At 40.8% G+C, this 27,912-nt stretch overlaps 1 protein-coding gene across 1 annotated transcript; it reads right to left on the bottom strand.

The window, feature by feature from the left end:
* Nucleotides 1-3,488: 3,488 nt before the first annotated feature.
* FEM1B (fem-1 homolog B) lies at nucleotides 3,489-27,912 on the bottom strand. The gene is made up of 2 exons (XM_003818522.6): nucleotides 20,522-27,912; nucleotides 3,489-9,571 (listed from the first exon to the last, which is right to left on the bottom strand). The coding sequence occupies exons 1-2, from the start codon at nucleotides 20,767-20,769 to the stop codon at nucleotides 7,936-7,938; spliced, it is 1,884 nt and encodes a 627-aa protein (XP_003818570.1). The 5' UTR covers nucleotides 20,770-27,912; the 3' UTR covers nucleotides 3,489-7,935.

Here is a 27,912-nt window from a genome sequence, read left to right as displayed (position 1 = left end):
CTTTTCAATAAGATGTATGCTAAGCCGTACCTAGCAAACTTACCAGGTCCAAAGTAGAGTACAAGCAGAAAGTTATTTTTAAAGGATGGGCACTATCCTTGAGGGACTTACCCTTTCTAATCAGCTTTGCATGGTTTGTTTTGAGACAGTGTCTCGCTCTGTTGCCCAGGCTAGAGTGCAGCGGCACCATCACAGCTCACGGCAGCCTCTGCCTCCCGGGCTCAGGCAATCCCACCTCAGCTTACCAAGTAGCTGGGACTACAGGCACACACCACACTCGGCTAATTTTAGTATTTTTTGTAGAGACAGGGTCTCGCCATGTTGCCCAGGCTGGTCTCAAACTCCTGGATTATCTCCCTGGCACTGCATTAAAAAAGATGTGCAGCAACTTAGTGATGTGTCTGAAATGTTTTCAGAAGGTGGCCCAAGCCAGAGTCAAAAAATTTTTTTATTTGGAAAATTAGAGGAAATACAGAAAATCAAATTTCAAATAGGTGCATCTAAATGGAGAACAAGCTTATCAAGGACAGAGTCCATCTTTCTTATTTTTATTTTTGAGACAGGGTCTCGCTCTGTCACCCAGGCTAGAGTGCAGCGGCACAATCACAGCTCACTGCAGCCTCGACCTCCTGGACTTCAGTGATCCTCCCACCTCAGCCTCTCGAGTAGCTGGGACTACAGACATGCACCACCATGCCCAGCTAATTTTTTTTTTAAATTTTGTGCAGAGAGGGGGTCTCACTTTGTTGCCCACACTGGTCTCTCTTATTTTTGTATGCATATCTGTGGTGCAGTGCCTGAAATACAGTAGGTGTTCAATAAGCGCCAACATGCAAGAGTATCTTGCCATTGATTAAGGCAAAAGCAAAACCCCAGTCCGTCCCTCTGATGGACTGAGCACACCAAATTTCTAAAGCACAGGCAAATTAGAAAATATAATTTTGTCTAAACTTGCCAACAAGCTAAGGTTTTGTGAACCACCTAAAATTTGCCTCTCTCATACTGAAATTTTCTAGGTCAAGTATCTGAAGGAATACACTACTGCCAGTATTTTCTTTGGTCATCTGTCATATACAGCAGACATTACTTGAAACTAAGAAAAAAATGTTTTAAAACCTGTCTGGATGATTTCCGCGGTCTCACTAGGTTATTGCAGCCAGGGAGTGACCTAGCAGAGATCTGAAGGTGAGCTTCCCTAGTACTGGCATCTCACAGTGAAAGAGCACTGTTCAGTGGGTCAAGAGACCCAGAGCCTACTCTCAGTTACGACACACATAGTCCTTGTGTGGCCTTTCTGGGCTTGTGTCCTGAACTATAAAATGAGAGGGTGGCACTAAATGTTTTTTTCAGATCTCTATAGAGGCTGGAATAGCCACAGAGAATCTAAATTTGAAAACAAACATGTCCTGAGGGTGTGCTCCAATACCACCCTTTAATACTCTCCTGAGATGTGAAGGCTGGAAATGAGAATGCCATATTATTGTTACTTGCAAACGATTAGTGTATCTGGGACATCCAAAAGAAGTAACTGAAAATTTATTTCTTTAAAAACAAAAAAAAACCATTACAGTACTTTTGTAAAAACATTAATATTTAGAAGTACGTAGTGGTAATAAAAGGAAAATAGTTGTAAGACCTTCATTAAAAAGAAAAACCTAAAACAAAAACAAAACAAAACTCTGGATACAGGTGTATGATTTACCTAACCAGACATAGCTTTCTTTTGGATAAAAAAAAAAAAAGCTCAGAAGTGCGAACTGTACAGATGTCCCTAAATCTATTAATTCAATGCTAAACGAAATAATCTCTTAACATGATAAAATTACACCAAACTTCATCTGGAAAAATAAACACGTAATAATGAAAAAAGTTAGCCACTCCCACCTCCCCACTTAAAAAAGACAAATGAAGAAATACTAGTCCAAGGCCAGGTGTGGTGGCTCACATCTGTAATCCCAACACTTTGAGAGGCTGAGGTGGGAGGACTGCTTGAACCCAGGAGTTCAAGACCAGCCTAGGCATCATGGCAAAACCCCATCTCTACAAAAAATACCAAAATAAAAAGAATTAGCTGGGCATGGTGGCACATACCTGTAGTCCCAGCTACTTGGGAGGCTGAGGTGAGAGGATCACTTGAGCCCGGAAGATCAAGGCGACAGTAAGCCATGATGGCACCACTGCACTCCAGCCTGGGTGACAGAATGAAATCCTGTCTCAAAAAACAAACAAACAAAAACCAAACAAATTATAGGAAAATCAACATTTTAAACCAAAGAAGAGAAGGAGAAAGAAGGGAAGGGAAGCCATAAAAGTGTCTTTTTCAAATAGATCATGGGGGAAAAAAAAAAGTATGACTTGGAATAGAGACAGCCTTACAAGCAGGATCTAAAACTCAGAATCCATTTTTTAAAATTGTGATAAATTTGACTATAGAAAAATGTAAACTTTGGATACAAAAGTACCATATTTAAAGTAAATAAGCTACAACTATTACATGACAGAGAAAATGTCCTCAAACTTCTAAGGAACTTCTAACAAGTAGAAAAAAAACACACACACACACAACCCCAAAGCAAACATCAATAGTCAATAAATATATGAAAGTGTTCAATGTTACTCATAATAAAGGCATACAAATCAAACCATGAAATGCTATTTTTCATTAATCACAACTTTGTAAAAATTAAATGATTAGATCTGATGTCAATAAAGATGTAGAGAGATGGAAGGCAATTTGATAACTTCTGTCAAGATTTTAAGTAGTCACTAAACCAAGTTCCAGTACTAGGAATGAATTTGTCCTTTAAGTATGGTACTTAAGGATGTTGACTGCAGCATTATTTGAAATATCAAAAACTGAAAATCTAAAAGTCCATCAATAAAATCTAGCTAAAAACATTTTCAATCCATCAACAGAATTAATTGCTATGAAGTTGTTTTAAAAATGTATACATATAGAAATGGAAAATGCCTAAGATATATTACATGAAAAAGATAAGATACAGAATAGCGTTGCAAAGGTAGAAGTTCATTTGCATTTTAAAAACTGAAAAGGAGAAATAATACATATGTGCACAGAAACATTCTGGGAAGCTACTCAAAAAACTATTAATAGTGATTGTCTCTGCAGAGTCCAAATAGGAGGCGGGGAGAGATGAAAAGGGAACTTTTAAAATATATATTTGAATTTTTCTTTACTACGTGAATTTTTTCCCATGCACATATATAACTTTGACAACTTTAAGGCACTCAACAAAAGAACATCGCAACTAAGGCACACTGAATAATAAAGACACAAACCTCAAAGTAGTTTTTTTAAACATTTACTGAACACAAACACCATTTTTTCCTTTTACACAGCAAGATTGTTAGTTTCAAATTAGCTGAGTTATTAGGACTGTCAATTGCCATGAAACTAAAAATGACTCTACATGTCAAACTCAAATAGAAAATGTCATGCAATATATAAATCACTAATGGACCTCTGGTGCAGTCAGCAAGTTTACTATGTTTATTAAAGTCACATAAATGGTTTGACAAAAGTGCACAATAGAATGACATCACCGGTTTGTTATAAATCACAGTGAATTACTAGAATACAACAGTGTAGTTCCTCTGCACGGAGGATTGCAGGATGGGGTGAAAAGGACAGGGTCTTTTCCATCGATTAGGCCAGTCAGATTTTACTCCCCAACTGTGTACCTTTGAAAAGACTGTGAGGAAAGCTGAGTTTCTTTCCTCATCTTTTCTTCTCTACCAGTTACTAAGCAACAACAACAAAAAGCCATGCACAAATTTTACAACACCTGATAAAAAATAGATACAAAATCTTGTTCATTTCATCATTTGGCAAGCTTGCATCTTCGCTCCTTCACTTTTCTGATTAGGCCATTCATCACATGACTCACCCTGAATAAAAGCTGTAAATAATTTAGCAATACTTACCCCTATACACACATCAAGATACACTCCCCATAACCATCAAGTCACTGTCTCTTCCCTACACATTAACACAAAGGTACACACCACAAACCTAGAGACCACATTTACTTTACAGTTTTAAAAATTAATATATCTCCACTATCAATAGTGTAGTATTTATTTCAGATCCCTTATTTGGGGGAGGGCATGCTGTATAACCTAGCCCATCTAAAGATTTGGGCAAGTCTGCCAGAAATACATAAGAAAGCCCTGCATTGTGATAAACACATAGGAGTTTTCTACTTTCAAGAGATGACATCCAGAACAAAGCTATGCATTTTCAGAGTAGGAATGGACACACAGCTTAAAACCTCTGGACTAAAAATATTTCATAGCACAAAAGGCAGAGTTTTGTTTTCTTTAACCCCTTTTTAATGTTATATAGTCAGTGAGAAAAACAGAATAGTCATGTGTGCATCAACACATCTAATTTGAAAAGGAACATTTAAGATTCTTACAGAAAATCTATCATAAAAAACAAGTCCTTTATACTTTCATTCATTTACTCACTAATTCAGCCACTGGCTGTTTCTAAACCAGCAAACTAATCAAAGGTCTGGCAACTCACTCCTCATCCCACCCCATTCCAAAAAAAAAAGAAACGCTTCTGCTTAAATAACCCAAAGTGGTCTTATTCATAAAGTAGCTGCCTCAACTATAGTGGAAACTCTTAACAGGGTGTTGCTCACTTGAAATTTTAATTTTCAAAACATTTGTCAAACAGAGTTGGTATTTAGAAAGCTGCTGCCCCCAAATCATATTTTACTTCAAACAATGTTATCATACCTAAGTTCTCACAATTACCAATTATTAGTCCACTATTAGTATAATGAAATAAAACCCTTCTCAGAAACAAGCAGACCAAAGCTTACAGATGGTCTGCTTTGGGGTTTGGTTTATTTAAAATTCCCACAGCAAAGAACCTTAACGTGATTGGGCTGTGGGCTACTAGAGCAACCAGGGTGGACTGAAAAAGCTATGTTTTCAGTGTCAGTTCTAATGTAAAAATGTTCCCCTTCTTTATCAATCGAGGGGATGGGTTTGCCGCCCATTCCTTGAGTTAAATAGTTAACTTCATAGTTCAATTTTGCCAACTCTATCAAGTGCATAAAACCCACTTAAGTTTCTCATGATTTGCGAATGAAAACATCCACCTGGGCCTCCCTAGCTCATCCAGATTTATATAACAATTACTGAACAGGACAGAGAAGTTTTGGTTGAATCTGTAATACCATCAATGAAGATTTACAATTCAAAGCATAAGTATACCAATAGTAGACATCAAATGACCAAAGTGGCTGCAAAATGGAGACAGCCTAGAGTTCACAGAGGGCTGAGATATAGAACTATCATTTTCTTACCTATTTTCCTTTTTAAAAAAAAAAATTAAGTTGGGGAAGGGTCTGGCTAAACATATTTTCAAACAATTCTACCAAAAACATTTTAAAAAAACAGGCATGTAGATCACTTATTTCAAAAATGATTTTATACAGGTGTTTCACAATACACATTTGGATTGATTTTACAAGATAGAATTAGATTCTCAGCAAGATACTACACAATTTACCACTATACTAAACAAACAAACAAAAAATCTAATTACCATTAGCATAGTTCATAGTTTATTCCACTGTCTTCAAATTTGTTCTCCAACCTGTCAGCATTTCAATCAACAGTTTTATTTTCTTCAGCATTGTCTTCCCTTCTCAAAATAGAATGTCATTAAATTTTGATGTCTGAATATGTACATATAATCATTATTCTCATTTTATAAATAAGCAGTGTCTTAAATAGTGCTGGTCCTGGGTAGCCAAAGGGATGAAATGTGTTTTTAAAACATGCAACATTATCTGATATTTTAAGTTTTGATGTTTAAATAAAAATAATATACATTAATAATGGAACCAACTGAATACCAAGTATCAAAGCTATTCCTTAGACTGTCCAATAAGCAGGCCTTGTAGTTTGAAAAATAAAGGGTCTGATCTGAACTGTGGAAAAAACATGATTCACTCACCTTGAAGAAGTGCATTTTCTCTTTCAGGCCACTGAGAGTTGCTAAGAGCAAGGTACAGTATTTCCTTGATTCATACCAGGAGGATCAAGTCTGGTAATTTTCAAATTAGGGCTCACTCAAATAAATACCTCCATTTAAGCCAACCTAAAAACCTTCCTTGTAAAATCTCAGGTTAGGAAAATAGGTATCTATTACCATGACAGAATTTACCATCAAAACCTTCCTAACTGAAGCAAGAAGACAAAGTATAATGATAGCAACTGTAAAAAGTATCTTGCATCCTTGGGGGATAGTTCCCCCTTCTGTCCCCTCCCATCCTTCAAAATATTTCATTTTGTGGGGTATCTCTATTTTATTTAAGGCCCTAGGGTGCTGATTTTGGCTTGGTCATTGTTTTATACTGATCCAACTGCAACCTTTCTCTTACACTTTACAAAGCATTATCCATATATAAAATGTTAATTGAAACCTTTTTTTTTAAGTTTATATCTGATGCTGCTACATCATTATAATGCTTTTCATTAAAGAAAAAAAAAAAAGCTACAGGTCTTCACTTACAGTACCATGCACTATGAGTAGCTAAGGCATTCATTTGGCACTAGAGAGAAAATTACAGATACAGCTAATTTTGCTTTCATTATCATTTTTAACATCAATAGAAATAAGCATATAACTTTCACTTGAATTTCTGTAATGCTTAAAAGATAATCACAGAATACCCTTTTAGTTTGACAGTTACAATGTTGCCATTAAAAACAAAACAAAAAAACCATAAAGACCTCTGTATAGCCTGTAGGAATAAGTGACATTTTGTGGTTGAAAAATTTGCAGCTCTCAGACACAATTACCTTTCAAGTGGCATTGAGAATTATTTTCATCATAAAAAACATGTAAGCTCCTATACCACACTAGTGATATTTCTACTTCTTGTCACAGACTAAGAAAGTGAAAAAATTCAAAAATATCCTGGTTCCTTTTCATCTGTCATAAGTAAAATACCTTATTAGGGAGGCATAAATAATGCCTTCTGGAAAAGTAGTTTCCAAATTTTAAAAGATACAGGAGGAAAAGAGAAAAGGGGACAAAAATAGAATGTATAACTACACTGTGACAATTTGTTTCATAAGAAAACAGCATTCATAATTTTTACATGTCTATGAGCTGAATCAAATAGACTGCTGCAATTTAGATAAATTTCATTAAAATAGACTTTGAAGAATTCAAGCCTAAAGGCAGAGTCCATCAAGATTCTCTGAAAAGTTGGTTTAAGATGATAACCATTTTGTATATACTACCCAGCATAATGCAACAATTTCAAATGGATTTAAATTTATAAATTTGTAACTATTATTAAATTAGCACATTTTCCAGATTAATCTGCAGCTATTTTTTAAAAATCCTCCTGAATGCTAAAATGTGCTGCATCACTCCGTATAAATAATGGAAGAGTGTAAACTATCTACAGCAGTTTGGCATGTGCAGAACACCTGGATATCCCATTCCTTTTAATGTTCCTTTTTAGCTCTTTTTCTTCATAAAATCCTCAAAACTGCTGCATGGATAACATGCTGACATAGGCTTAACAGAAATACTTTTGTAAGCAGCTGTTTAAAACATTATCAACTTGAAATTATAAATGTCCCTTGTTACATAAACAAAACATTTTATATCTGTTCCTTTAAAAAAAAGAAAAGACAAATAGGTAACCAATATGCAAATACCTTATAGTTACACCAAAACAATGTGGTTTTGTTAAAGTCTGTCTGAAATCAATTACCATGAGGCAAGAAAAACAAATACAGAACTAAGGAAGGATGGGATGGGAGGAAGGGTAGTGGAAAGAAAAGCAGAATTTATGAACACATAATTCTACTGTCTGTGATTAAAAGTCCTTTACTTTTTAGCACCACATTAAACGACTTTACATATCCAGTCACTTAATGAAATCCAACAAACTCTTCAAGAGTTCTGGGGATCTGGTCTTGGTAGTTAATGTCATTAGCCCGAACTGCTCGGGCAGCCAGGCACTTGAGACTCATCTTCATTTGAGTTTTAAGCAGTATTTCAGATACCCCAGTTGTACTTTTGTCTAGCGGAGTCTTATTCTGTTTATTCGTCATGTCAGTGTGAGCTCCGGCTTCAACTAGGCTAATGATGATGGAGTGCAAGGTCAAAAAATCACTGATGGGCCTGTTGTACTGAACAATAATATGAAGGGCACTGTTTCCCTCATTGTCCACGGCATTCACCTCAGCACCACAGTCCAGCAGGAGCTTTGTGACAAGTGCATTTGGAAAGCTGCAGACGTCATTGGTGTGGAAATCATCAACTGGAGTATTGGAGTTGACAGCCAGATGCAGCAAGGTGAAACCTTCACGAGTTCTGGGATCAAGGTGAATCAGGTTGTAGATCTGCTTGTTAATTTTGCACTGATCTTCTTCGCTGCACTGTGTTTTGGTAGAGATGCACACTAAATACAGAAAGGTATAGAGATTACATTCATAATTGTCCATAGCATTGTGGACATCAGCATCTGAAATATTTTTCACTCTGTTCATACTTTGTTCTATTTCCAAAACACTGCATCTCAAAACACATTCTATGTCTGGGGCCTTCACAGTTTCATTCAAATGTATCATTTGTGAGAAAACTTGAGCAAATCGAAGAAGATCCTTGTGGGTGTTCCTGTTACCTTTTTGTCTGAGGTGCAGGGCATGAAGCCACAACTTGATACACTGCTCAAATTCCATATTATCCGCATAAACAGCTCCTCTGTAAATGATGGGATGAGAAACATCAATATTGTCAGCACCTAAAATCCGTTCCCGAACTATAAGGCCTTCCATATGAAGAGCATCTCTGTCTTGCCGAATGGACTCCAGTTCCTGAGGATTTCTACATTCAGTTCTATTCCCATAAGCATGGATTGGTGGAAGAACCTCTTTTTCGAGAATGTTATCACCATCTTGGAACCTCTCTAACATGGCTAAATATAGATAGTGGTATGTCTTTATGATGTCATAGTTCTCACGGTCATTTGCAAAGGAGGCACCCAAGAGTTCCAAAGCTTCAATCCGACTTCTTCGGTCGCAATCAGCATGAGAGAGTAACAGTTCTACGACATCAGCTTTACAGCTTTCGGCAGCTACTTTCAATGGCGTCATCCCATGGCCATTCACTACTATAGCAGCACGCCATTTTATCAGCTCTTTCACAATATCTATGTGCCCAGCTTCAGCTGCAAAGTGCAATGCTGTGGCTCCACAATGTGCTTTGGCATTGGGATCAGCACGTTGTTCTAAAAGGTATCTGACCACATCAGTGTGTCCCTTATATGCCGCAATCATTAGGCAGGTGTTGTCATATTTGTTGGCAATGCTGATGTTGGCATTATTTTCAACCAAGTATTTCACAATGTCCAGTCTGCCATCAAAGCATGCTGCCCGCAGGGGGGTTGAATTAGTTACTGTGGTATGGTTCACGTTGGCTCCATGGCTGACTAGAAGTTTAACAACTTCAAAATGTCCTGCTCCAGCTGCACACCAAAGAGCAGTGGCACCATCAATGACATACCTACACATGAAAAGAATAAGCAGTTAGATAACGGAGGCCACAGCCTAACATATGTTTAAGGGATGTATTCACTCCCACCGACCAAGACCTCACTCTCCAGAACGTTAATAAAACATCAGTTCTCATGAAAATAAAAACAGGTAATTTAAGGAAAGCACTTTGCATAGTACTTGTACCTAATATAAAGCTCAATATATGCTAGCTATTACTGTTACTACTAGAGTATATAACCCTAAAAAACAAACCTGAAAAATCACCAACTTTCTACTAGCAAAAGTAAAGACACTTCAGAAGGCACAGAGGAAATGCGTGGAGGTAGCTTCTTCATCACCAAGTTGATTCACTGGTTCCTAGGAGAACAGCATGTTCCTCCTTCCCAGTAGCCTCCAGGTAGCAAGCAGTTTCTGACAATTATGAAAGCCACCCCAACCCTACATTAAAGCTGTGTTAGACACTGCTTTAAGAAGAAAAAAATAAAGCAGGTAAGTTTCCCCTAAGCTAATTGAGTACTATACTACAGCAATGAGAATGAAATAATTACTGCTCCACACACAATATGAACAGATAACATAAACCTGATGCTGAGAAAAAGAAGTCAGATGAACACAGCACATATTATATTACTACATTTACATATCTATCTGCAGTGTTAGAAGTGAGGATACTGGTTACTTTTGGGGAGAGGTAGTGAAATGGGAGAAAGCACAAAGGGGACTCTAGTAAACAAATATGTTCACTTTGTGAAATTTTTATATATTTATAATTAGTGCATTTTTCTCTAAGTTACGTTATGCTCCAATTTAAAAGTTTTAAAATGTATATGTATATGTGTGTGCATATACTGCTTGTCTGTGTGTTCCTCAATCAACCACTACAGGAAAAAAATACTAACAGCAGGAAATAATTAGCACTTTTGGAAAACCAAGCAGATATCTTCTCTGACATGACTGGACTTGTGGCTTCATATTTATCACTTACTTACTAAACATCTGATATGTGCTAGATTCACTACTTAACATACAAAATTAGACTATTGCTAGAGTCTGATCTTTCCCACCTTTCTACTGTCAATTTTTCCCCAACCTTAATTTCTAAATTTCTTACCACTAACCAAAAGACCTGATAAGTAGATTTTTGCTGGAGATAGTCTACTGTGCTAGAAGCAATAAGTACATTTGGAAGTGTTAAGAAGAAAGGTTGATCAAAGGAATATTCACTAGGGCAATTAAATATACACACCAAAAACCACACTAGTGAGCTTCTCACTATACAACCTTATAACACTGGTCAAATTATATCCCCCATGAAGTGGAAAAGAGAATAATGCTCCTGGTGCTATAGTTTGAATGTGTTCCCACCAAAATTCAGGTGTTGCCAAACGTGAATAGCATTAAGAGGTGATGTCTTGAAGAGGTGATTAGGTCATGAGGGCTCCTCCACTTGTGAATGAAATTAAGGACCACACACAAGAGGCGTTAGGCCTGGCATGGTGGCTCACGCCTATAATCTCAGTACTTTGGGAGGCTGAAGTGGGCAGATCACTTGAGGTCAGGAGTTCAAGACGAGCCTGGCCAACATGGTGAAACCCCATCTCTACCAAAAATACAGAAATCAGCCGGGCATGGTGGCACACGCCTATAATCCCAGATAGGAGCCTGAGGCAAGAGAATCGCTTGAACCTGGGAGGCAGAGGTTGCCGTGAGCTGACATCGTGCCACTGCACTCAGCCTGGGCAACAGTGCAAAACTTCATCTCAAAAAAAAAAAAAAAAAAAAGAGGCGTTAGCAACGTTCCGCTGGCTTGCCTTTTCACCTTCCACCATGTGAGGACACAGCATTCCTCCCCTCTGGAGGATGCGGCCCTCACCAGACAACTGAACCTACTGGCACCTTGATCTTGAACATTCCAGCTTCCAGAAATATGAGAAATAAATTTCTGTTCATAAATTACAGTGTCAGGTATTTTGTTATAACACCACAGAACAGACTAAGACATATAAATATCATGGTTTAACCCCAGTTAACATCACCACAAAAAACAATACCCTTTATCACTTCTACTGAAAATACTCATTTTATAATAATTTAAGCAATTACTTCTTCAGTTTCAAATAATGACACAAAATGTTTATAAACAAAAGCCCTCTCAGTAACAGTGGCTACCTACAGAGAAGAGGGTAGGACTGGCTGGGAAGAGACTTGAAGGTACTGGAAATGTCCTACATTTTCATCTGGGTGGCAGCCACATGGATATTTAGGGAAAAAACTCACCAAACTGCATACTTAAGACCTCTGCATTTTACTGTATGTAAGATATACCTCAGAAAAGATCAGAAGCCTCCTAAAATTATTTTTCAAATTTTTATTTTTAAAAATGCATTTGTTAATTGATTTTTTTAAACTAAAGAATGAATCAGGCCGGGTGCGGTGGCTTATGCCTGTAATCCCAGCACTTTGGGAGGCCAAAGCAGGCAGATCACCAGAGGTCAGGAGTTCGAGACCAACCTGGCCAACATGGTGAAACCCCGTCTCTACCAATAATACAAAAATTAGCCAGGAGTGGTGGTGGCACATGCTTATAATCCCAGCTACTCAGGAGGCTGAGGCAGGAGAATCACTTGAACCCAGGAGGCAGAGGTTGCGGTGAGCTGAGATTGCACCATTGCAATCCAGCCTGGGTGACAAGAGCAAAACTCCATCTCAAAAAAAAGAATGAATCAAGAAAATAAGACACTACATCAGTGATGCCAACTATATGTTTTGCAAACAATTCAGTTTAATTAAAATTCACTTTTGTTATTTTTTTGTTATGTTTTTATTGTCATGATTATGTAAAGTTCAATAAACATTTATTTATTGTCAAAAAATAACACTTGCAACAGCATCAGAAAATACCAATAAATAGTAATAAATCTAATGAAAAATGCACAAGACTTCTACACTGAAAACTACAAAACACTCCTGAGATAAGTAAATCTAAATAAATGGGAAAATATTCCATGTTCATGATCCAGAAGACTCTATAATGTTAAGATGTCGATTCTCCCTCAAAATGATCTATAGATTCGATATAAACCAAATGAAAATCCTAGCAGGTTGTGTGGTATATGTGTGTGTGTGTGTGTGTGAGTCCAAGAGGTCGAGGCTACAATGAGCCATGATCAGGCCACTGCACTCTTGCCTGAGCAACAGTGCAAGACCCTCTCTCTAAAATGGGAAGGAGAGGAAGGAAAGGGAGGAAGGGAAAGAGAGAAAGAAAGAACTGACAGGCCAATTCTAAAAAGAATATGGAAATGCAAACAACCAAGATAATCTTCAAGAAAAATAAAGTTAGAGGACAAACTACAGTAATTAAAATAAGTGCTGGCACGGGGACAGAATAATATTATCAACAGACCAAAAAAAAAAAAAAAAAAAAAAAAACTCCAGAAATAGATTCACACATACAGAATCCCTTGATTTCTGACAAAGGCTCCAGTGAAATTCAGGTAGAAAACATGGTCTTTTTAATAAATAGTTGTGGAGCAACAAGATAATCTATATGGAAAATAATTAACCTTGATTCCTACCTCACAGTACATACAAAAATTAGAGACACAGTATAGACCTATAGTGTGAAAAGCTTCTCAAAATAAAAAAAAAGCCATAGACTATTCTTAATGAATTTAGTGTTGATCACAATTTCTGGAACAGAATACCAAAAAAAAAGCATTAACTGTTAAAGAAAAAGTATTTATTGGATTTCATTAAAACTAGAACTTCCATTCATCAAAAAACATTATAAACAAAGCGATTAAGTGGCCAGGTGCAGTGGCTCACACCTGTAATCCCAGCACTGCGGGGGGGGGCGGGGAGCTAAGAAGAGGACTGTTTGAACCTAAGAGTTCAAGACCAGCCTGCGCGACACAGCAAGATCCTGTCTCTACTCAATTTAAGAAAAAAAAAAAAAGACTGAACAAGTATACTTCACAAAAGATATCCAAATGGCCCATAAGCATATGAAAAGATGCTCAAGATAATTACTTAACAGGGAAATGCAAATTAAAACCAGTTTACCAATATACACACCCAGCAGAATAGCTAAATTTAACAAGACTGACAGGGCAATAATAAGTATTGAGCAAGATGTGGCAACTGACATTCTCATTGCTGGTGGAAACTGCAAGTAGGAATGTAATTTGGTTGTTGAACTTTGGGGAAACTATTTGGCAATATCTGTTAGTTAAACATACACCTACCTGATGACCCAGCAATTCCACTCCTTGATATATACCAGATAACTAAATGCAAATGTCCACCAAACAACATACACAAATGTTCACTGCAGTTTTATTCATAACAGTCAAACACTGGAAACAACCAAAATATTAATTAACAGGAAATGGATAAACTGTAGTATATTTATGCAACGGAATACCACACATCATTAAAAAAAGAAACTACTGATACATGCAAGTACATGGATGAATCTCAAAGACACTGTGTTAAGCAAAAAAAGCCAAACAAAAAGAGTACGTACTACATAATTCTGCTTACAGGAAGTTCAAGTACAGGCAAAACTAATCTGTGGTGACAGAAGCTGTATTAGTCCATTTTCACACTGCTGATAAAGGCATACCCAAAACTGGGCAACTTACAAAAGAAAAAGGTTTACTGGACTTACAGTTCCACATGGCTGGGGAGGCTTCACAATCATGGCAGAAGGCAAGGAGCAGCAAGTCACATCTTACATGGATGGCAGCAGGCAAACTGAGCTTGTGCAGGGAATCTCCCCCTTACAATCATCAGATCCCGTGACACTTACTATCAAGAGAACAGCACGGGAAAGACCTGCTTCCATGATTCAGTTGCCTCCCACCAGGTCCCTCCCACAACACGTGGGAATTCAAGATAAGATTTGGGTGGGACATAGCCAAACCCTATCAGAAGTCAAAATAATCATTACCTCTGGCAAGGAAAGGGAGGAAACTGAGAAGGGGCACAAGGGAAACTTTTAGAGTGATAAAGTGTTCTACACATTGATCTAGAGAGTGACTAGATGGATGTAAACATATTAAAAATTCATCGTACAGTATTGTACACAAGATTCATGTACTTTACTAGATATGATATACCTCCACTAAAAAAAGATATAATTAAAAACAAAAATAGGCACAAATGACTTCAAAGAAAAATAGTTTAAATGAATACGAGTAATTTATACCAAATACTTTCATTTCAAGTAATTTCAATTTCAAGTAATTTCAATTCAAGTAATTTATACCAAATTACTTTGGTAATTTATACCAAATACAGTGCCAAGCACTGTATTCACTGCTGAATATGCAAAATATCTCACTTAATCTTCACAATAATCCTGGGAGGTAGGTACTATTATTATGCCCTATTATACTATTATATTATAGTTATAATATTAACTATTATGCAGATAAATAACTAAAAAGTTTACATGAGGGCTGGGCACAGTGGCTCACGCCTGTAATCCCAACACTTTGGGAGGCCAAGGTGGGTGGATCACCTGAGGTGGGTAGTTCAAGACCAGCCTGACCAACACGGAAAAACCCCATCTGTACTAAAAATACAAAATTAGCCAGGTGTGGTGGCGCATGTCTGTAATCCCAGCTACTCGGGAGGCTGAGGCAGAAGAATTGCTTGAACCTGGGAGGCAGAGTTTGCGGTGAGCCAAGATCGCGCCATTGCACTTTAGCCTCGGCAACAAGAGTGAGACTCCATCTCAAAAAAAAAAAAAAAAAAGTTTACATGAGATTAAAAATACAAAAGTACTTGGAATACCATAAAATGCATCAAACGTAAGGAAACATAGTACACATCATTGTTCAAACATTTGTTTCAATTTAAAGAACATTTCCAAACTGATTAATATAATCAAAAAATACAAAGTCAATACACAGTAACAATTACATAGTTACAATGTTTCCTTCCACTGGATTTGTTTTGTTTTGTTTTGAAACAGGGTCTTGCTCTGTTGTACCGGCTAAGTACAGTGGCACAACCACTGCTCACTGCTGCCTAGATCTCCCAGGCTCAAGGGATCCACCCACCTCAGCCTCCTGAGTAGCTGAGACTGCATACTACCTTTTTTTTTTTTTTTTAGGTAGAGATGAGGTCTCACTATGTTGCCCAGGATGGTCTCAAATTCCTGAGCTCAAATGATATCCCCACCTAGGCCTCCCAAAGTGCTGGGATTACAGGTGTGAGCCACTGCAACTGGCCTGGTTTTTAAACCATATAATTATTATATGCCAGGAAACAGGAATCTAAACTACTTCAAACTCAAGAAATGTTAGATTAAAACAGGCAGTCACATTATCTTTAACCCTAGCAACCTATAGGAAAAGCATTACCCTCATTTTAGAGATGAAAAGATGAAAAGAGACAAAAAGTGATTAAAATATTTTTCTGATCTCAAACTTCTCAGAACCTATGATGTAAGAGTAAAAATTAAATTACAAGTATTCACTTGGTTTTTATAATGGAAACTACTTGGTCAGTTTAATATTTTTCCTGGTATAGTCTAATAATTTCCATTTTTTTCCCTTGAGCTACAGTCATTTGACAGGAGCCTCAAAAAAGTTCCAATTACCTATTTCTATTGAGGCAATTAAAAATTTTAAAGATATTCTATGACAAAAGAATTCAATGCAGAATGTTTCACAAGACTGGTCCTTCAGAAACATTAGCCTTGGTAAATTTAGAATTTCTACATCTAAATCAAAATATTAAACAGATTAAAGAGAATTACAATACTAACATTTATGACATTCCTCCATCTATAAAATCTAACTAAAATTGTAAGACTATACTGCCTCAAAACAAAATACCAAATACATTTAACAGAAATTAAAGATAAAATAAAAATTAATGCAGTATTTACTAAGTTCCTAAAGGAGAAGCACTATAAAGCAATGATCTTTCTAGGCCCAGTCCAAAATTACAATGCAAGTTCTCTATTATGTATTCATCTTCAAATCAAGAAACTATAATCTGATATTCACCTTTTCAAACAAATAGTATCCATCAGATGATGGAAACTTTTCACAATAAGAGATAACATTTCTGATCACAAGGCTGAGCTCATCTATTACCTGGTTCAATCTGAAATAGAAATGCCTGGTTCAAGCATTTGAAAGGGAAATAAAAATTCATTAAATATAAATGATCCACACTTTATTTTAACCAAAGTCCTTAAAAATCATGTATTACATGAAATGTAATCCCTTGAAATATATATTGCCAATGACTTTCTAAATGAAGTCAAATACTGGCATGCCCCTCATGCCTTTCCTCTACCTCAACATTTATCAGAAGTATTAGTACTAGCACTGACTTTAAAAGAACAACACTCAACAAAAAGCCTCAAAATTCTCGGAGGTCCTATTCTCCCCATCCACATCAGCAAACCCCTTCAAGGACAGGTGGTCTCCACAAACTCTGGCAGAGAGCAGTCAGACCCTCAGAACTCAGGCCAGCACAATGTTCCATGGTCACATGACACCTCCCCCTTGTTCTGTTCCCTTTTTATAACATTTAACAAACAGCTTCCCACTATTCAACTAAGGGATCTTCTTTCATTCCCACTCATGTGACTTTTCTTCTTGTCCACTCATCTATATCAACATGGTATTCACATGTCACGCCACAAGTAAAATAATCTCAAATGTTACTCCTAAAAATGTGAACAAGAGGCCGCGCACAGTGGCTCAAGCCTGTAATCCCAGCACTTAGGGAGGCCGAGGCATGCGGATCACGAGGTCAGGAGATCGAGACCATCCTGGCTAACACGGTGAAACCCTGTCTCTACTAAAAATACAAAAAATAGCCAGGCATGGTTGTGGGCACCTGTAGTCCCAGCTACTCGGGAGGCTGAGGCAGGAGAATGGCATGAACCCGGAAGGCAGAGCTTGCAGTGAGCAGAGATCGCGCCACTGCACCCCAGCCCCGGCGACAGAGCGAGACTCCGTCTCAAAAAAAAAAAAGTGAACAAGAACTCAAATATCAATGGCTTAATCTAGGTGGGTGGTCCCTTTCCCCTCGAGGCTCTATCATGAATCCACTTTAGTTTCCTAAGGTATTATAGAAGTTTTTAGGTAGAATAGACTTTTTAAAACTTTTGTAACATTTATTTTAATGTATGTCTTTCTCACGCACACACACAAAACACACAGCAAACCCATAATTACACGGGATGAAGCTAAGAAGTAAAACATTCTGAAGACAACTATCAAGCAAATAACAGACGATTTAAAGAAAAGATATTTATTAAGTAAACAGCAGGTTAGTGAACAATTTGGCCAAAAATTATGAAGCTAGCACGTGAATGACTAAAAATTAGAAACACTAATCTACTTCAGCACACAGCTGTTAATCCCTATATGGCCATGTGTCTCAAGTGCTGGCTATGTGTTTTTCAAAGGTCAGCCCCCAAGGGTCAAGTCAGCTTTCCATTGTTAATGTACTCAGGCTAACATTTTCACAATGTCTGAAACAAATGCAAAGTGAAATCATCACACTCTTTTTTGGTTCTAAAATCCTAAAATGACTGGGATAAACTGCAAAATAATCTCACAGAAGGTGTGAATGCACAGAGAGTACCAGGAACTTCAATATCTCTTTTATTAATTAATTTGTAAGCTTCTCAAAAGTAGAAACCTTAGATTTCCTGTACCTTACATTTCCTCCAGAACATGACACAGGCTAGGCCCATCACAAGCATTTAATAAGGACTATTTTTACATAGCAGCTAATAAATTCATAATTGTAATAATCCATAAGCTAAACTGATATACAGAATCAAGGAGATGAAATCTTAAATGATGGAAACATTTGAGATTGCAGTTTAACCAGTCTTACTCTTAGTACTTTATACAGGGATCACCAAAATCTGGTCTCCAGCTCTCTCCAGTCTCCCACAATCTCTTTCTTAATTGCCCCAACTTGAATCCCTTCTTGCAACAGCACTGAAACACTAGTCACTGCAAGGGCACCAAGCTGCTGCCCCTCTTCTTCATGTCCTACTACTATTCTTTAAAACACAGCTCGAACGTCACCTCCTCTGTGAAGCCTTTCTAGATTCCCCCCGGATAAAACAGCACTTCCTTTCCCTGTTTTCTCTCAGTAGTCCAAATGATTTCTACAACCCTAAATGGCATGGCATCTGCAAATACTCATTTGTGTTATTAATTTCTCTCCCCCCACCCAGACTGACATCCTCCAAGACAAAAGAGTATGTTATTCATCTCTGCATATCCAATCCCTACCACAGAACCTAGCACGCAGTAGGTGTTCAATAAATGTTTACTTACCAAACTCATTAATTTCTCTGGCCAGTACAGAACATTGGGCAAGATAAGCCACTACACAGGCTCAATGCTACATTTCTAGTCATTTCAGGTTCTTTTAATTGCCACCTCAAAACATCTCCTTGACGACTGAAAAAGATGGCAATAAGCAAAACCTTTCGAAATTCTTAACTCTTTTTTCTCCCCACTATTCTCCCTTATGCACATTGCCTCAGCAGCAGTATTCCCAAGCAGCTGTTATTACAGAAATTCATATCTCAATGACTTCATGTGCCTATACAGGTGGAATGGTACTGGAGGTTCAGAGGTCACTGTGCTTCACTCCTTCTCTAGGTGCGGGAATGCAAGGAGTTACAGAGAAGACACGGAAGCCAGTAAGGAAAAGCAAACATGAATCAGGTTGCCATCTTTGGTCAACATGAAAAAAAAAATCTCCTTAATGTGTATAATGGTGATACCCGTGATATAAGCCATTGCCCATGGGCTACCATTTCATTAAGATGTAATGCTATGAATATTTTCCACTCATCTAAAATAGAAAAGCTTTTATTGTTTAAACCTAAAAAAGAATCAACCGAAACAGAACATTTCCCTAGTCATCTTAAAGAAGAAATGTTTTTTCAGTCGAGTTTTAGCCAGGCAGTTTCTAATCACCAAAAACTAAAGATATATATTTTTATGCTCAGACCCTACTGACTTCAAAAGAAAAAAAAAATGCTAAAATAGCTTATGTACTAGCACAAGTCAACCAAAACATATGTAGCAAAATCGTTATACAGTTGTAATCTGTAAAACGTGTTATAATCCTCCAGCATAGAAAAGAGGATAATGTCAAACCTGACAATTCTGGTCAAATACCCAAAAATTCGTACAATTAAACTCAAAGGGCAAATCTTAGGCATAACAATGTGCATTTTTAAACTTCCCACCTCAACTAACAGTAAATGATCAAGCTTCCCCACAACATCACAGGATAAGATGTAATTTAAGAACGGCATCATCTCCCACATCAGGTCCAATGCCATTTTAGTAGCCAATATATCTACACCGAGCAACGTGGAGGAATCAGAATCATGTCTTGAGATGTCTGGCTGCGTGACAATCCCTCATGATGCTGCAGCTGCTGCTGGTTCTAGGTGCTTATTTTGACATTAACGCCCAGCAGCCCACTGAAGGTTTTACGGAACCACTCACTTGAAGGGGGTAAAAACGGATGCCCAAATAACTCTTTCGGAGTTCTTCAATGTTAACCGCTGACCTCCTTAATTTCTGATCAGTTACATCACCAGTTCCACTAAAAGTAAAACCTGGAAAGGCAGCCACCTCCTCCAAATGGCTTGTTCACAGACTATCTAGTAGAGAAGACGACTATTAGATTTCAAGGCCGAGGGTGTGGTTATCTTCCCACAGAGGGAATGAGGGGTAGGGGCTGATGAGGACGGGCAGCAAAACATGGGATGGATTATTAGCCCTGGAAGATGAAGTAGGCATTAGTGGGGCAGGAGGTGGTACAAAAAGGGGAGAAGTGAGTACCTATATGAAGAGAGGGTAAGAGAGGGTGAGGGAGGGGAGGGCCAGTGAATTAACGAGTCCGCGCGCGTCGGAGAGAGGCTGGCTTGGGATGTACCTACCCGTCGAAGCGGACGGTGCCAGTCTGCTGAGTCTGCACCCGGTAATGTTCTAAGAGCAAGCGTACCACCTTTGCGTGTCCATTGCGGGCTGCGATGATGAGGGGCGTGGAGCGCTGCCCTCCCTGCTGGCTGACATAGCCAAGCAGATAGCGGATGTCGCTTTCAGACCGGTTGAGAAGCAAGGCGGCCAGAGTCAGCACCTTGCCCTCGCTGGCCGCCTTGTATACATAGCCAGCCAGGCCCTCCATGGCCGCCGCCAACTCCAACACCCGTTTGGTCGCCACCGCTGCAGCTGCCGTGCGCCCCCGGAGGCCGCGTTCGCCAGCGCTTTAAACCTGGGCCCTCACAGCCCATTCAACAGGGCGCCGTCGCCGCCGCCGCGCCCAGGCAGCAGTGCGGCCCAGGGAAGGCGGAGACGCAGAGGAGGCCGAGTGCCGCGAAGGGCACGTCCGCGACCCAGCCCGCGCAGGGAGGAAGGCGGTCAGGGCCGCCCGCCAGGTCCCAGGCGCCGGCCCTGGACCGAGGGGATCTCCATGGCGGACGCCGCCCCGGGCCTCAAGCCGGACCCCTCCTTTCTGCGGGATGCGACAGGCGCGTGCCCGAGCTACGGGTCGCCGGCCGGGTCCCGAGAGGAGCTCGCGCACCCCGGATGGCGAAAGATGGGCGCGTCTCTCCTGACCCGGCCCACCCGGCCTAAGGCCTAACACTGCCTCCTCCTGCGCTTTCCGCCCTTCGCCGTCCCTGACTGGAGGAAACCTGCAGGCTCTCGTCCCCCGAGCTCAGAAGTGCCAGGCGCTGCCAACGGCCTCGGAGATCCTCGCGTAGGGGCCCCCGGGGCGATGCGGAACGCTCCCGCAAGAGCGGCGCCGGAACTTGGGCGGGGAGGAAGGCGAGCTTTCGCAGACAGGGCCGGGAGGAGAGGGCGGGAGCGGGAGGGACGCTAAGTGGGGTGTCTCCGCCTAAGCCGACCGGCGGGCACACGCGGGCCCGGTGGAGAAAGGTTCTGCTGCGCGTAGTTGGCCCATCCCGTTTGGGCCTGGATGTCCTCAATGTCCTTGACTCCTGGAACCTCCTCCTGGTCCCTACACGGCCCTGAGGGTCTCCAGCCAGGGAGTGGGGGCGGAGTGAGGGCGCTAAGCTGATGGGCTAAGGAGACCACCCTATTTTACTATAGACGGTGCGGGTCCTGTTTCTGCCCCTGAGCCGGGGTTAGGGAAGGGGTTGCGCGTACTCGGAGGGTCCATTTCAGGAAAAGGGCGGCGTTTCTGAGTTCCCGAAATGTGGGAGGGCTTGAGAGCCACAACACCAGGCTCTGAGAAGGGACTGGAAGTACGGCCTGACATTCCCGGAGAAAGGGGTTAAGTGTGAGAGAAAGATGGGAGGGAAGGGGAGCTGCGCTCGCGGTGGAAGGAGCGAGGTATCCTGGGAAGGAAAGCGAGTCCCGCGTTCAGACAGAGCAGGAATCTCATCCTGAGCCGGCAGAACCTCCGTTTTCTCACAGACATCACAAGATTGTTGTTAGGATTTGAAACGATCGTTTATCCAACGAATATTAGAGGTCGACTACGTGCCAGGCTCTGCTTAGCACTAGGGATTCAGTAATGGAACAAACAAGTCAACAAATGATAGACAAGATCAGTTGAACTGGTATCATTACCATTTGCTCTGAAGCAAATGAAATAGAATGATGGGGGCACTCATTTAGTTTGGGTGATCAGACAAGACCTCTATGACAAGTGACAAGAACAGACGGTATTCTAGGCAAAGGGGACAGCTAATATAAAAGTCCTGAGGAGGGAACAGTCTGGTGAGCTCGGAAACAGAAAGGTCAGTGTGGCTGCAGCAGAGTGGGCCACAGTAAGAATGATAGGAGATGAAGTCAGAGGATGCAACACACGTTAGGGCCTAATAGCCCATAGCAAAGGGTTTAAGTCTACTCTGTGATGGGGGCATTTGAAGGGTTTTAGAGAGGGAAGTGACAAGATGCTATTTGTGTTTTTTAAAAAGATCACTCTGGCTGCTGTATGGAGAATAAACTCTGGAAGGCAAGAGTAGACAGGGGGACAGGCCTTGGATTAGGATGGTAGGAGTGGATGGTAGGTGATGAAGCTTCTGGGACAGTCTCAAAAAACTCAATATGAAAGTGACTTCCTCCCTCTTCCTCCCTTCCCCAAAGGACAAAATTTACCATAGAGAAAGAACAAATGCATTTATGTGGCTCCAAGGGACAGGGCTCGGCTCAACAAGTTCACATACATTATTTTATTTGAACCCCACCATTCCAATTCTAGGAGGTAAAGCCCTCACTTCCATTGCAGCTATTGGTGGAGGTATGGGTCACTTCTCAAATTCTCTCCATTCTACAGCTCAGCTTTACCCACTTATTGCAGATCCCTACAGAAACACGAGTTATTTTTCTCCTTACCATAAACAAAAACAGCATTGGCAATAAGGGCTGAAGGTAAGATTCTACTGGTAGCGTCTCTGAAATAGCTGATAGAGAAGTGGGGGAAGCTGGCTGGTTTATTTGGGGACTTCAGGGTCATGAAAAAACCCAGTGTTTGACAGGGACCCAGGCTTTTTGGTCTCGGAACTTGGCAATGACACATTCAGATGTGTGATGACTTCCTTTTCTGGCTCCATACAGCAAGCATGCACCTCATCTACCATCTGTCTCCTCTCTGCCTTTCAATCTCTCTCTGTCTCTCCATATCTCTAACTCCGTCTCCCTACCACCCTCCCTCTCCTCTGCCAACACACTTTGATTACCTGGGCACAAGCTGACCTGGAGGAGTGCCTGGCTCTTTAGAAAAACCATCTCCTCATAGCCTTTTACCCTATTATGTTCCTGAATCATTCTACATTCTATTCCCAACCCACTTTCTGAAGAAGGTGATGTAAAAAAGTCCAGACACAGGCCCCTTCTTCCAGTTTTGTTTTCTAAGGGAGACCTGATTCATCCAGACTCATTGCTGAATAAGAGACTTCCTTCTTCCTCGTGCCCTCTCTATCTCAATTTGGTGGTGTAACTGGATGGGTACTACAAGGGGTGACTGCTCCAAGGGTCAAGCTGGAGAGGGGCTCAGAACTTGCATTGTGTGGCCTCCACCCCAAGATGGGAATACCTCTTTGCTCCAGCAGCCCAAAGTCAGGAGGTTTGGGCTGCTGTTTTCTTCTGTGTTTATCAAAGTTGCTTCGTATAGGCTTCTGGGCTCCCTTGGTTTCTTAATAGCTATTGGCTGACTGGAGACTATTTAGTTGCCTGTTTACCTGGGCTTAGAGGGTGACGTTTCTGTGGTCAGGTTGTGCAAATCTGGAGAGAGGATGTGTAAACAGGACAAGGCTGCTTTCCCAAAGGCCAGGGCCCAGAAATAGTTCCTTGTGCTTCTGACCTATTTCCTCCTCCCTGGACAGAAAGCCACTGAGCAAATGTGCAATAGTAAAACATAACTACAAGTAGCTATATCCTGATGGAGATTGATTTGCTGATGACAACAAACTGCAGCCTTCCACCTGGAAATAAGGCAGGACTGACCTTTCCCCGCACTTTGCTTCCTAGGCATTATAGTGGCCTATGAGCAGAATTTGCCATGCCTTCCATGGAGCGTTCTTTTTCCAAGTCAGGTCAATCCAGCCTGCAGCTGTAAGTCAATGGAGTTCCTCAGATAAAGTGCATGCAAAAATGTTATTTTTCAAGCACCAGTAAAGACACTTGTTTTAATCTTATACCCCTTTCACGTACTATAGAGGAAGAGGGTGACCCTTAGTGTTGAATAGATCTGGGTGGGATTTCCATATCTATGGACAAGCTGTGGCTCTGGGCCAGTTTCTACATCTGTACAATGGAGTCAAATCTTTTTCTTGCAGGGCTGGTGTGATGGGAACATGCCAGCTTCTTCACCAAGCCTGGTCCTATGAAGGGGTGCCTCAGTACATACTAGTTTCTCTTTCCTCTTACTCCCCTCCTGCCCACCTGACAAAATCCTTCTATTTTGCCCACCTGACAAAATCCTTCTATTTTGCCCACCTGGCAAAATCCTTCTATTTTGCCATTAACCTGCTCAAGAAAGGACTTTGTCCCCATCTGCATTTTCTCTGCAAGAATGTGCCCGCCTCTAAGAATGGAGAGTAAACCCATGGTATACAAGGGGCTGGGGAGGCTAATTCACAAGAGTTCAGAAATTCCAACAGAGCTGCACAAGGATGATGTCAGAAATAAGAGTGATAACTCAGAAACCACTGACAGTCTATCAGCCCGGTTTCACAAAACTGGCAGCCCACTGGCCTCTGCCTCCTCTGCCTCCCACTCTCCTTGCCTTTCCCTGAAAAGCAAATCTAATGATTGGCAAAAACAAAACCAAGGCTGGAGGAGAGGGGGTGGCTAGTCTGTGTTATTTTGCGAAGCCATTCATCTCTGCCAGATTTAGGTTTACCAGGAAAGTAGGTTGAAATAGACGTGTGTCTGCTTTGTTCTAACCCCATTCTTCTCTGGATAGTGGTACCAATCGGTATCCTGGGCTTAGAATGACAGAAATATCTGTGCCAGGCATCACAGTGAACATTTCACATAGATGAGCATGTTATATTTACACAAGCTTCTGAAGTACATGCCATTATTATCATTTCTATTCTTCAGATGAAGAAACTAAGGCAGAGAGCTGTGGAGTAGCTTGTCTGTGGCCTCATAACTGGAGTGTGGGAGAACATCAGGATTTGAACTCAGGCTGTCTGGCCACCCCCACCCCACCTGCTACCAACCTTCTCTGCCCTCTCAGTTCTCCCCACCCATCATGTTCTTTGCAGTCAGGACCCCAGCTTTAGGTGCCCAAAGCTTTCTGTGGTCCTGGTCACTTCACTTGGGCTAAGGGGCCAATTAACTAACTTACTGAGCCATCCCATGCCAATGGGGAAGGGCTGGAGGAAACCCCACCACCATCCCACACAGTCTGGACAGCCCTCACTCCTACCCCAGGAGCACAGATCCACATCCAAAGCAAATGCCATCTCATCCTGGACATCTTCCTTGATTTTGCCCTGAGGTCTATACCACTTTATACCTCTCTTGGGACCTTTACCTCCTTCCAAAAATTACTCGTGTCTGTACAGGATTTCATAGTCTCCAAAGGCCTTTCCCATCCACCTAGTCCAGCTTCTTCCCAGGCCTTTTAACTTCCTTCTATCACTGGGATGGCATTCAGCATGGTAATTCAGCACCTGAGCTCTGGAATCCAGCGTGCAGCATCCTAACTTCACCACTTGCTAGCTGTCTGCCGCTGTGCAAGGTACTTGCTCAACTTCTCAACATCTCGGTTTCCCTATCTGTGAAACTGGGATAATAATAATGTCACCCTTATCTGGTTGGAGGGTTGAATGAGATAAGCATACAAGCATACACAGCACCCAAACTCAGTAAGTGCTGTCTGCTATTATCATCTCACTAAATCTTCTCCCAAAACTCCTGTGGGATTAAACCTTCCCACCACCCTCCCACACACACTCTGGTTCTTGTCATCAGTAAAAATGCATCTGAACCAGATGACCTTTAAGCTTTCTTCCAGCTCCATCAACCTATGATTCTACCATGAGTCACAGTTACTATGGACACATTTTAACTCTTTATGCCATAGCAATCTCCTGAAGGCCCAGCCCTTAACATAGGGCCTTGTATACAGTTGGCTGTCCTGCCAGGGTGATGTTAGCACCTAACAATAGTCCTTGCCTCATCCACGCACTGGGATGAACAAATGAGGAAATTCCTATATAGCATTTAGTCCAGTGCCTGGCACTGAGTAAGCCCCTAATAAGTCATGGTTTCTATTATTATCCCATCTGATACTAATAAGATTCCCAAACATGGTCATTAAAAGCATAGGAGCCACACTGGGTGTGGACTCATCCTAGTGCTGATCCTGTGAGACCTTGAGCAAGTTAATTCACCACCCCGTGCCTCAATTTCCTCCTCTGTAATATGGATGTGATTATGAGTAACTTCCTAATAGGGTTGTTGTGAGTTAATAGAAGGGCACTTAGAATTGTGCCTGGCATCTGCTTGGTATATGTAAGTGCTTTTTGTCATCATTTACAGATGTCAGCGGCACCAAGGGACATCCCCAAGCAGTAGTGGAGTTGGGATCCAAACCTAAGCTTGACTGATTCCAGAGCCTCAGTGCTAATATTAGGAGATGTTGCTGCCCTGTGTGATCCTGTGCATTTCAGCAGGAGCCTCCGTGTCCACTCCTTTCAGTTGTCTTCCCTGGCAAAGGAGTTTTTATAATGGTGATTTCAGGATGGGAGGAGGGTGAGTCAGCACCAGAGAGACCTAAGGATGCCCTCAAATCATACCACAGGAGAAGCAGCCTTCTTCTCACCTGTGTCTGGTCGTATCACTTTAGCATTCCATCAGGACCTGGCCCAGAAGCCCAGAAACATGGCAACACCCACACCTGCCATCTAGCCTGGAAGCTGCAGCGAAACCCTCAGCACTCACGCTGATGTCACATTTGAGGCTAGTCCCAGCTCTTCCATGGAGACAGACCCTGGCCTTGAGGCCATTTCCCATTTCTGAGGCATGATTCACTTAGCAGACAAGTCCAGACAGACTCGTTCATGTTCATACCTACCGGAGGAAGGAGAGGTGGGTGGTGGATCCAGGGGGAGAAGAAAAACAAACGGGGTTAGGGCTGGCAGGACTCTCGCTGCTGGGCTGCAGGGGCGGAGCAGGCAGGCAGAGCGCCTGACTTAGGAGCCGTGCCCAGCATGGCCACCCACTCACCCATTTATCTTCCTTGCAGTCAAATGTATTGATTTAAACAGGAATCCGTCTGTGCTTCTAAAGCCCCAGAAACGCACTTACATCTCACGTGTAGCACAATGATTTTCAAAGAGGTTTCCCACAAATAATTTTAATTTGGGTTACTTTTTAAATATTTGATTCTCTTATTAACAAAGCAACACATGCTTATGAGGAATGCTGGGACAACTTTTCAAATGTCAATTTTAAATATATATAGAATTATACCACCAGCAATAAGATTTTCAGTAAATTTCCCACTAGTCTGTTTTCTGAGTCCACAGACATATATAGTTCATGAAACAAAATTGGAGCCATACCACACAAAGAGTTCCATATCTTTTTTTCTTTTCATTTAACATAAAGTCATTGGCATTTTTCAGTGTTACCAAATATTCTGCTACAGCAATTCATAATGGCTGCATTTATCAGAATAGATGTGTTATAATTTCGGTGGCCATGCCCTGATTGTTGGACTTTCAAGATGTTTACGAAAATATTACTATTAAAATAACGGTGCCACGAACACCTCTTTAGTTGTATTTTTGTCTGTATATCTGATTATGTGCCAATAATAAATTTCTAGTAATGGAATTACTAG

Source organism: Pan paniscus, chromosome 16, assembly GCF_029289425.2.
Source record: "Pan paniscus chromosome 16, NHGRI_mPanPan1-v2.0_pri, whole genome shotgun sequence".
Taxonomy (NCBI): Eukaryota; Metazoa; Chordata; class Mammalia; order Primates; family Hominidae; genus Pan; species Pan paniscus.
This window is presented reverse-complemented; position numbering and strand designations above follow the sequence as displayed.